Here is an 11,052-nt window from a genome sequence, read left to right as displayed (position 1 = left end):
AGAAGGGGAAGGTTCGACGTAGGGACTGCAAGGGTCTGGAGCGCTGAGCAGCACACATGGAGAGATTGGGTTGGGCCTAGACAGGCGGATGAGAAGCGATGGCGACTGGTTTCAGAGAGCACAGAGTTTATTCCAAATCCGAAAATTGACACAATCGTCTGTCTGGCCAACATTAGATGATGATCGGCCATTTAAATAACATTTTGTAATGGGCACGCAGCCAGGCACATTCACATGTGATTCACAGTACAAGTGCACTGATGGTGGCATGGCACATATCCATACAGGCTGGTTTGCTTCATCGCTGCATCCATTTCTACCTTATCTTGAATAAAAATGTGCAACAAGCATTTTGGCGCATGTGGGGTGAACCGCGGTCTCATGGCTGGGCGACATGGGCGTTTAGGGTTACCGTTGCGATCAGTATATCAAAGACTATTCCGCAGCGCGAGCGTCTTCCTACATCCGTGTGCAATAAATAAGTAAACTTTTGTTTGATGCTGCCTTGGAGAAGCAAATGGGTAAATTTCTGCTTTTTCACGATATCGGGAAACTGTCCCAGACATGCAGAAGTTTCAGATAAGCTTCAAGTAGGCATATCTTATAGCTCCAATTATCTATACTGTATATCAAACTATTTTGCAATCCCCTTCAAATCCGATATTTCTGGGGTCGACTGTAGTTAGTTCTGCTATGTGTAAGCAACATCTGTCAATCACAGGGCTCCAATTCTGAAGCACAGGGCCTGTGAGGAATCTCGCAACTGGTATGATTGAAGAGCTCTACGTAGAATGTGTTGCTGGGCTAGTTGGTTTCATACTTGCAGGTTTAAAAGTGCGCACACTTTAGGACAGGATGAACGAAGAAGGCATAGTACACAAGTGTGTGTGCCTTTTTTTTTTTTTTTTTGTCCTATCTTACAGTGTGTGCTTGTTAAATGTGCCAGCTCTAATGCGTGTTGGCTATACTGGGCTCTTATTTTATAACATTTCATTTACAATTTTTCCTTTCTTGTCATGTGTTGTGTCGAGTAGGTGATCCCAGTGATTGTGGCAGCACAGCAACATCTGAACCATTGACAAAGTGCAAATAGAATGGAAAATCAAATGGATCATTAGAAAATACAGCCCATAGAGGGGGTAGTTCCTTCAAATGTTTCTTACTCTGCACCAGTGATATAGACATGTTCATTGTCAGGCAGGGACATGTGCCCAGTCACCCTTGCTGCTGTTGGCCTCTACTTACACGATACATGCAAATTTTATTATCTCATCCCTGCATCTGATCCTCTGCACATGTACACTAAAACCTTGTTAATTCGATCCTGATTAACTTGGAAAATAAGATCATTCGGGCGTATTTTGGTGCACATCAGTTAATTCGGAAAACCCTTGAAGCATGGCAAGCGCGAAGCATTGCAGTTGCGCCACGTAAAAGAGCAAAAGTGATGCTACTGTCCAACCGAAACGAAGCGGCAGAGCCTGCATTGCCATAGTCTTCAACAGAAACCGTACGGGTGCAACGAGATTGAATGCCTCATGCCTACTGTATCTGTGCCTTTATAACCTTCATTCTTGCATTTACCGGCACAGATGACACCCTGTTGGCTGTGCACTTTCAGAACTGCTTAGTCACCATCCATTATCGCATCGATAGCGACCGCGGTTTCATCCACAGTGATTGCTGCAAACAGTAGTTTCATTTTGACTTGGTTTGCGTTAGGGGGGTGCCTGCAGAACTACAGTCGCCCTCCGTGATCGCTTCAGTCGGAACCATGGTTTCATCCGTGGTTGTGCCGAGTAGTAGTTTCATTTTAGTTCAATTCGTATTGGCCGTTTGCTTTCACAACTGCATGATTGCAATCCATGAATGCGTCAATAGCAACCGCAATAGACCTCTCCCTGTTTGCAAACAGCGTGACGTCTCTGCGGGGGCCTTCCCTTCTGCTGTGCCTCCAAAGCGGGCGCTGGTTGGCAAAAAACGTTCCTGCAACCTGTTCTCTCTGCATAAGAGCGCTGCCTGTATATCAACTGCCGCGATCGTAAGTCCGGCATATTGTGATTTTTTGAAGTGACAGTATTTACAATCTGTGCTTAGGAAGTATAATTGTCCCCGTTTCACCCATACAACAACATAGCGTTGTTGCCGAGTGCATGGTTCCCGTAAGTCAGCGTGTGGTGATTTCGTAAATGTGCGCCTCTTCCGTAGATGAAACATCCACAAAAATGTATTATTCCTCGAAAACGAACATTTTATCACAGATGATGCACATTCTTGCGATGGCAAAGTTATACTTCACTAAATGACTGGTCTTCGAACAAAAATTTGCATTGCATTGTCGTGAATGCACTGATTTGCACCCCATTTACACTGTAGCTTTAAACGATATACAGGATGAACTTCGTCTACAACTACAGGGCGGCTCAGTGGAGCCGTACCAAGTAGCGGCGCTTAAATTTGGATGAGGGAGAAATGCAGAAAAACTTATTACCCTGCTTTAGGAGCATGGTAAGGTGGACAAAATTAATCCGGAGCCTTTCGTTACACTGTCCCCCATAAGCGGCTGTGCAGCTTAGTGATGTGAAACACCGTAATTTAATTTTCATTACTAGTCTCGGTCATGTGAATGTACACAGCAAAATCTTACATAAGTATATAATCCGTTGCGCGCTAGCTTCGCTGTGTCTGCTGCCTCCTTTGCTGCTCTCAACTTTACAAGACCCAACTTTTGCATGTTTATGTGCATCATCACGGCATAAAGTCCGTACCATGAAAGTGAGTACACCAAAACAAAAACAAAAAAACGTTCAATTTTACTTAAGACCCGTGAGATCTGCGTTAAATCGCGATAATTTCAGTGGTTCGCCTTTCGGGCATTTCCCGTGGTTAAATGTATACACGCAGCTTCGGCAGCGGTCAAAACATCATAGGAGCTCATTTGTATAGTCATACCTTTCAGTCGATAAGTTATGCTTAAATGAAGTTTTTTTTTTTTTCTTCTGCGCACAGCGCGGATGGCCCCGAAATACATGCGCTCACTAATAATCGCGTCTCATTCATTCTCACCTGTTCAATAATTACAGGTCTTGAAGTTCTATTGGAGCCTGATCACTATGACTGGTTTTATTATGTGCACGCAACACGCGTCCACAGTCTCGTAAGCGGATGTATTGCTAATCGCCTAGTACACTACATGCGCACACACACACACACAATGTGTCCGTTTCCCCTGCACAAAGGTCAGCCAATATCGTCGCTGTTCTCTCCACACTTTACCACAACAAATGTGGCACAAATCTATGGGAAAGCCGGTATTCTTCATCACACAATCCATCGCCAACCACCACCACGTGGTTCACGTTCGCAAGTAAAAAAGGCCAGCGTTGCAACGTTTTCATCACGCAGCTTACCACACGCCGATGGTCTCGGACACACATTACTGCTAATCTGGCTCGTAAGAGAATTGTGGAGGTTCACATAAAATTTAAAAAGAAATAAAATAAAAACATGAGTCCATGTGGCGTCCACCTACACCAACTACTGCGCAGAAAGCCGGCGGCGGCTGTTTTTTGCCAACTAGGGTCACTGCACGTGCGCCGGTGACGTCCGTCGCCGGTGCGGTGTGACGTTACCCCAGGAGAGGTCTATTTCGTCCACAGAGGTTGCGGCTATAGCAGCAGTATTCGTTTTGACTCTGTGCAATGCGCACTCAATATCAAACACGGTGGAAGCTGTTAAGGATGGAGAGATATTCTACTGTGGCCTGCACGCTGGCATCAAACCTGCCAACTAATTCACAGTGCCGTTGCCCACCGACCAGCTCACTGGCGAAAAAATAATCGGGATGTGCACACGGTAGTAAAAAGCGCATCTCAAGTGAAGACTCGGGTCTTGTGCCGCGGCCGTACTGTGAAGGAAGTGGCGAGGCCTTTGCAGCTGTGAGCAGTAATAAATCACGAGATGATGAAGAACTGCAGCCGCTGCACTACTTTTATGCAAAATAGAAACGGGATTTGCCGAGTTGTTTAGCGAATAAAGTATGTTGATGTAACTCTTAATACCGTCAATAACACTGCTTTCGGTTAATTCAGTTTTTTTTTTTTTTTTTTTTTTTTTGCGGTCCCGTAAAATCAGAATTAACAAGCTTTTACTGTATTTACATGCACTATTGCTTGTAAATGCAAATCTGCTTTAACAGTTCTTCATTGTGCTTATGCAATTACAGGTGTGCCCCCAGGATGATGAAGAGGAGGATTCAGGCTACACCTTACAAGATATTGATGCAGTGCTGAATGCCCCGCCAGGTGGTTACCTAGTGGCATCTACACCAGGTGTCATCGGTGCACAGGAGGTGTATCGTGACCCTCGACAGCGAATTGAACGTCAACGAGCCCTGCAGCAGCCAAGCAAGCCACCCGGACCCGAAAAGCTCACCTTCCGCGAGAAAATGCGCATGTTTGCTCGCGAGACGGGTGAGGAGCACACACCACGAGACAAGATGAAGATCTCACGGGCACAACGGGAAATTGAGACCAGCCTCAATGGTGTGCCTACACCCAACCGTTGAGCACTGCTGTGGCTTGCACCAAAACGATCAAGCAGCTTTTAAATCAAATGCCACTGTAATGCCAATTGAAGGACTAAATAGTGGACCGTTTATATGCTGTTTTAGACTGAAGGCGAATTGTGTGTTTTGAAGCACAGAGAATATGGCTGGGCTGTCATGTTCCGATGGACTTTTGTGCAGCTTGAATGAGTTGTTGCTGTTTTGTTATTATGTCCTTCCTTTCTGACCGACTTGAACCATAATGCTTGAGGGACAACATCTAGGGCAGCTGTTATAAATAACAATGTAATGAACTGCAGTTGAATGCCGCTTGAAGATGAAATGTGCCTGCTCTTATGTACTTCTAATGAACTCATCTAGTTTAGCAGCTTGTTGTTCATCCTTATGGCTGATGACATTTTCTTTTTACAACTCATTCAACAGCATTCAAAGAAAGTTATCATTACCATTTAGCTCAAAGTTTGGTACTCATTAGCAGCAAGTTATATTGTCACTAGCCATGAGGATGCTTTTAGTCAAGGACCAAGTTGGTCTACTAGAGGCTGTTTTTCATTATACTTTTTGCTCTTTGATTGCTGATTTACTCAAGCTAAACATCATGTTATTTGTATACTTGCAAAGATTTTAAGGATCATTACTGAAGTGTGGTTGTGTGACGAGTACTCTGTTTTCCAATGCAGGTGTTTACATGTGTAGTTTGACTCATTCCAAATTACAAGAGCTTTCTTTGCTTAAAGTTGTTCCTTTTATTTTTACATCATGAACTTGCGTAAAAGAGTCACAATGGCCATTGGGCCAGCTTTTCACTCAAAAGTATTTCTATGGTGCTTTACAACACACTTTATGTCGCTTGTTCATTCACCAGAGTGCCTTTTTCTTTTATCATAGTGCAGCTAACTGAAAGCAGCTAACACATACATGCCGAACTTACGGCCACTGTCGCAAGGTATAAGACTCTACTATTCACAGCCCATGGGTTGGATGGACTGCAAAGCGCTGTGCACATAAAGCTGTTGCATCATATGATGAGCTATTTTACCAGAGTGCCTGTTTTTTATTACCGTGCAGCAGCTAAATAAAAGAGCTATCTGAAAGTTGTGTGATGTGTTTTCTTGGGTGTGGAAAACGTACGCCTGAAGATCCTAGGGCGCAGGCAAGGCCAAGTTTGGTCTTCCTGGCAGGCAGGTGCTTGCACGTCCTCACTTCTGCTAGTGTCATCATCTTTTGTTCTTTGTAAAGCGGTGCGGGCCGGTTTGGAACCTAGTTTGTGAGAGACAGCTTTGTTCCATTTCTGGGCATTCTCTTCAAGCAAATGGACAAGTGAGCTTACATTCTGTGGCATATCTAGATGCATAACTGACTGTTGGTTGTTGGATGTATCTGTTTGTGTAGTCAACCCAGAGGACTGTGCATTTGCAGCTTTTTTGGTGTGTGCATACGGTTGTACTACATTCATTGCTTCTGCTTTCTCTGTTGTGTTACCATCATGGTATGTTGCTGGTTTTTGATCTGGCGCCCCTCTTGATCTCGAATGCACTTTGAAAGGAGTAGGTTCATTTCGGTCCGGTTGCTTGGCATTTTTTTCAAAGAAATTGACCACTGAGCTTACATGCGGGCTACCATTTGGAAGTTTTATTGGAGGTGGTGTCTTTGGGCAATCTATGGCTGTAGCTGCTCCAATATTCTGGATGGGCAAAGGCTGATCTTCCTGGACAACTGATGATTGCTTGTTTCCACTTTTGGTGATCTCTCCATTCTTTGCACCACTGCTTTGTGCTGTACCTTCTGCATTGAAATATTCTTTCGGGGATGCTAATTCATCACTATCTTGTCGGGCTTTTTCTTCCAGCAGTTGGATAAGTGAGGTTACATTATTTTTTGGCAAGTCTATCTGTAAACTTTTCTGTTCTTTGTTGTTGGTGACATGACCTGTCTGTTGTGGTAAAAGGTCAGTGCAGTCAGTTGACACACCTTTAGTTTGTGTTAACCTATTCTTTTCTGTCTGAGTACCTTGGTCTGTAACTCTAGGTGGTGGCTTGTGTAGGTTATTCAACGAAGGTGGTGTGTTTTTCACTCCGGTTGTCCAACGAAAGATCTCACCTGTGGTACCTATTAGCTCTTCAGACATGAGAGTTTTCTTAAGACTCAAATTTTTGTCATTTTGCTCTTTTCCATCTGCAGATGGCAGTTTGTGATGTTTTTTTCTAACACCATAGTTCTCACAGGCTGTGTTCATATCATTGCCACCCAGCTTTGGTTTCACAGGAACGGAATTTGGACTTGAGCCTCCTGCTTCAGAATGTGTAGAATCTTCATCGGTGCTATTTGCTTCAAGGAGATGTGCCATTTTGGCACAAGCCTCCATGATTTTGTGGATTGTGTCCAGCAGCGATTTCTTTTTATGTGGTGTCTTGGGTGGTACCTGTTGCTGCATCTTTCGAGCATTGATTATTACAGCTGGTCCAAAACCCTCAATTCTTGCAGAAACCATTTGTGGCCACTGACCACTTGGTAGGTCCTGCGAGTCTAGAGCTTTCATTTTCTGCGGCTCTGGCTTTGAGTTATGCCCAGCAACATTTAGGGCCATCATGGACGGCTTGGTGACGTCTGTTTCGCTGTCTCTTGGTGACTCTGCTTGATGGTGCATTTCTTTTGCGGAGTCCTTCTCCTGCTTGTCTTTGTCACCAATGGGTTCTTCTGCAGCTTTCTTCCTAGAAATGTTTTCTAATTTTGTGTCTTCCTTTGGTTCTTCCTGGCTTCTCTTTACAGTCGGCAGACGTTTTCTTGGCTTCATGCCCTTTTCTGTGTCGGCAGAGTTGTCTACTGCTGTGCTAATGCTTGGTGTCTTGTGGTCACTTCCTGACCTGTCTGTAACCTTTTGTGAAGGAACGTTCCCTGGTGCCTCATCGTAGCTGGCTGTAGTCCTCGGAGGCTGCTCGTCGCTTATGTTCTGTGGTGAAGACTGTCTTGGTGATCTTAGTAATGACGGCTTGTTCAATAACCCAGTCTTTTCTTGAAGGTCTACAAGACACCTTTTACTGCTTGGCTTATATTTATGGTGTGGTGAGTTTCGTGGCTTGTGTGAGGGAATGTTGCTTAATGGCTCATCAGATATGGCTGCTGTCTTTGAAGGCTGCTTGTTGCTTGTCTTTGGTGCGGGTGCTTTTGATGGAGCCCTCTGTGACGATGGCTTGTTGGGCCACCCTGTCTTCTCTTGAAGGTCTGCAGGGCGCTTTTTACTTTGTGTATGTTTTGGTTGTGGCCTCTTCCTCGGCTTATCTGAAGGAATGCTTCTTGGTGTGCCATCAGGTTTGGCTGCTGTGTTTGAAGGCTGCTTGTTTCTTGTGCTTTTTGGTGCAGGTGCTTTTGATGGAGCTCTTTGTGATGGTGGCGTGTTAGGTAACCCTGTTTTTTCATGAAGGTTTACAGGATGCTTTTTACTACTTGGATCGGATATTTTTTTCATTCTATTTCTTGGCCTGTGTGCAGTAATGTTGCTTGCTGCCTGATCAGAGCTGGCCACTGTCCCTGAAGGCTGCTTGTTTGTGTTTGGCACAGGTGCTTTTGATGAAGCTCTCTGTGACGGCTTTTGAGGTAACTTCGTCTTTTGGCTAATGCCTACAGGGTGTTTTTTACTAGGTGGCTCGGGTTTAGGTTGTGGTCCGTCTGTTGGCCTATGTGATTTGCTTGGCGGCTTGCTGGTTCTGGCAGCCACTTTTAAAGGCTGCTTGTCGCTTGTGTTCTCTTGTACAGGCACATTTGGTTGGGCTGTTTGTGGAGACGGCTTGCCGGATAACTGCATCTTTTTTTTAAGACCTACAATGTGCTGTGTACCTGTCTTAGATTTGGGCTGCGGTTCATCTATATGCCTGTTTAAGGAAATGTTTGGCACTTCACTGAGGCTAGCACCAGTCTGTAGGTGCTGTTTGTTTGTGGTTTGTGGTGCAAGTGCTTCAAGTGGACCTGCTTGTGTAGACGAGTTTTCAGGTAGGCCTGACTTCCCTTGAGGGCTTACAGTTTGCTTTTTAGTTGATTCAGGTTTCGGTTGTGGTTTATATGATAGCTTATGTGAAGGGGCATTGCTTCGCCCTGCACTGAAGCTGGTAGCAGTGCCTAATGGCTGCATGTTGCTTGTATTGCGCATTTCAGGGATGTTTAGTGGAGCTGCCTGTGACGATGGCTTATTAAATAGCGCTGTCTTTTGCATAAGGCCTGCAGGATACTTCATACTTGGCTCGGACGGTGGTTTCAGTGACCCTGATGGCACGTTTTTTTTATGGCTTTCCTTCCGATTCTTTCTATCTCTTTCCTGTTTGCTTGTGTCTCTGGGCAACTCTCGTGGCTGCCACAAACCTGACTTGGCACTGGTTTCTTTAGGAACTTTAGGCTTTGATTTCCTGGCTGGACCTGCTAATGGACCTTCGCCAATAGTGTTCTTTTGTTTAGTTGCTGTGGTCTCTTCATGATATCCATGAGACCCACGTCTAACTTTTGTGTCGTCATTTAGGTGTGTTTGACTTAAATTGGGTTTTGCTAAGGATGGCTGCACCTTTGGAGTAGAAGTAGCTTTCTTGTTTTCCTTGTTCACAGCCTTTCCCTTGTTTTTTGTTGGTCTTCTGGGTTGTTTGGATAAGAAGCTTGCATTTTGGCACTCGATGACATCCTCAGCCAGTGTTTCATTTCCTGGTGCTCTATCGTTTGCCAGAATTGTCTCTTTACCATCAACAACAAGCTCTTCATCAAAGGATGTTGACAGCTGGGGAAGCAACATATCATCAGATGTTGGACTTGCTGTTCCAGACGATGCAGATTGTTCAGAATGACCCAGCAGTGGCTGACTGGTGTCGTTACTGTTGTTGGGACGTGAGCCTGCCAACAAGTCTTTGATACGCTTGTACAGATTCAGTGGTATAGCAGTCACTGCTCCCAGCATTCCACGTTCCTGCATTAAAAAATTGTAAATTGTTGTCTATTGCTTACTAATTAATACGAGCTCTGACCTTTTCTGGTATGGCATCTGGCGGGCTGCATGATGAACGAACAAAAGCAGACATTTCATTAGTTGGCCGTCTGCAGAACTTGCCAAGGCCGGCAACTGCTGTGGTGCATGTTGCCATCAGAAAGAGAACTGGTTTCCATAGCAAACCAAGGAGACATTGAATAGACCTGCTGACACTGCCAATGGACGTGCTCTGTTTCCTCGCAGTCTTCTTGGAATTTACACGGGAACTGCAAATAATCAACACAGGCATTCAGTGTTTACATCTGAGCCATTCACTTGTCCACGTAGAAGAAATTGTACTATATGCACTGTCACGCCGGAGTGAAAAGTGTACGAGAGTTGAATTTTTCTTTCCACATCTGCCACTGTGTATTAAACCATGGTGATACAATCGCACACAATCGCAAAAGCTTAGTTTTGGACTAGATTGCACTTAGCACATACCTCAATCATGCTTCTGAAAGTAACCAGGCCTAAAAGGTGCTCTATTGCTGGCCGTTCGCATTTTATTTCAGCATTTTTATTTCAGGTAGTGAATACTTATATACAAGTCACGTCCATTAAAATTTATGCCACATATTTTTCGATGGGATATTTAGTGATGCACCCGAGCTTTTTTATCACTTCCTTAACTTGGATTCGGTGTATGCTTATTCTGTTGGTCAATTGCCAATATATATATATATATATATATATATATATAGTGAACTTATGCGGATTACTCAACCAGATTAATCTGTGTTGCCTTGCACATTCTTTAAATGTGCATGTCTTGCATAATTGTACGGGTGTCACGCTGTGTGGCACCCGTATAATACTGACAAGTGGTGTTTTTTTTATAAAGGCCAGCTGGCTTTTCATGCAATGCAAAAGCACAGCATAAAAAGTGGTACAAGGGGCAAAAAGGGTTGAAACATTGTACCAAGCCTGAAAATTGCATATGCTTTCTGGATGCGTGAGAGTTTCCGAAAATGAGCTAATGTTTTCTGCTCTTTGAAGTGAAAGGATGCTGCAAAGCTCATTCAGCAAAGCACACTAGAATAGCTCGTGCGACTTATCGCTACATTTCATCACGACTGCTAAAGAATACGTCAGACCGAGGCTGTTTGGCGCTGGGTTTCTTTTTTGGTCGTGGCATACGCAGTCGCTGCTCTTAAAAAGCGCGTTGTGAAATGGTAGCACGCTATCTGCATGCAAAATGTGGTGGTGATCCAAGATGATCTCCTTCTACATGACCAATAGCTTGGGGAAGTTGCTAAATGCAGCTTTTGTTGTTGTTGCCTCAAATCATGGCTCGTACCCACGAGGGGGATTGGCCACACTGGATAAAATAAAACATACACCTAAACGAACAAAGGAGTAAAGGTGAACAATCAAAATGAAGATTTTGGCAACTCCTTAACACAGATATTGAGACTTCCTATACATAAACTAACTAAATAAAAAAATAAGAGAAAACTAACTACAAAAATAAACATAAAAT

The 11,052-nt window shown here is 44.2% G+C and overlaps 2 protein-coding genes across 2 annotated transcripts in view; one reads left to right on the top strand and one right to left on the bottom strand.

The window, feature by feature from the left end:
- Positions 1-5,661, top strand: part of LOC119466018 (afadin-like) — a 59,454-nt gene extending 53,793 nt beyond the window's left edge. The window contains exon 24 of the mRNA XM_037726503.2: positions 4,226-5,661. Coding sequence (XP_037582431.1) covers positions 4,226-4,567 — 342 coding nt within the window. The 3' untranslated portion in view covers positions 4,568-5,661. The remainder of the gene's footprint in view (positions 1-4,225) is intronic.
- Positions 5,341-10,795, bottom strand: LOC119466019 (proteoglycan 4-like). The gene is made up of 3 exons (XM_037726504.2): positions 10,667-10,795; positions 9,568-9,796; positions 5,341-9,509 (listed from the first exon to the last, which is right to left on the bottom strand). The coding sequence occupies exons 1-3, from the start codon at positions 10,705-10,707 to the stop codon at positions 5,652-5,654; spliced, it is 4,128 nt and encodes a 1,375-aa protein (XP_037582432.1). The 5' UTR covers positions 10,708-10,795; the 3' UTR covers positions 5,341-5,651.
- Between the last annotated feature and the right edge of the window lie 257 nt (positions 10,796-11,052).

Source organism: Dermacentor silvarum, chromosome 10 (assembly GCF_013339745.2).
Source record: "Dermacentor silvarum isolate Dsil-2018 chromosome 10, BIME_Dsil_1.4, whole genome shotgun sequence".
Taxonomy (NCBI): Eukaryota; Metazoa; Arthropoda; class Arachnida; order Ixodida; family Ixodidae; genus Dermacentor; species Dermacentor silvarum.
The sequence above is the reverse complement of the archived record's forward strand: the minus strand, read 5'-3'. Positions and strand labels throughout refer to the sequence as shown.

Coding starts and splice junctions, on each gene's coding strand:
- LOC119466019 (XM_037726504.2), bottom strand. CDS start 10,707: ATGCCACGACCAAAAAAGAAACCCAGCGCCAAACAGCCTCG. Junction 9,797..10,666: donor CCCAGCGCCAAACAGCCTCG/GTCTGACGTATT, acceptor GATTATTTGCAG/TTCCCGTGTAAATTCCAAGA. Junction 9,510..9,567: donor CAGATGCCATACCAGAAAAG/GTCAGAGCTCGT, acceptor TTTTTAATGCAG/GAACGTGGAATGCTGGGAGC.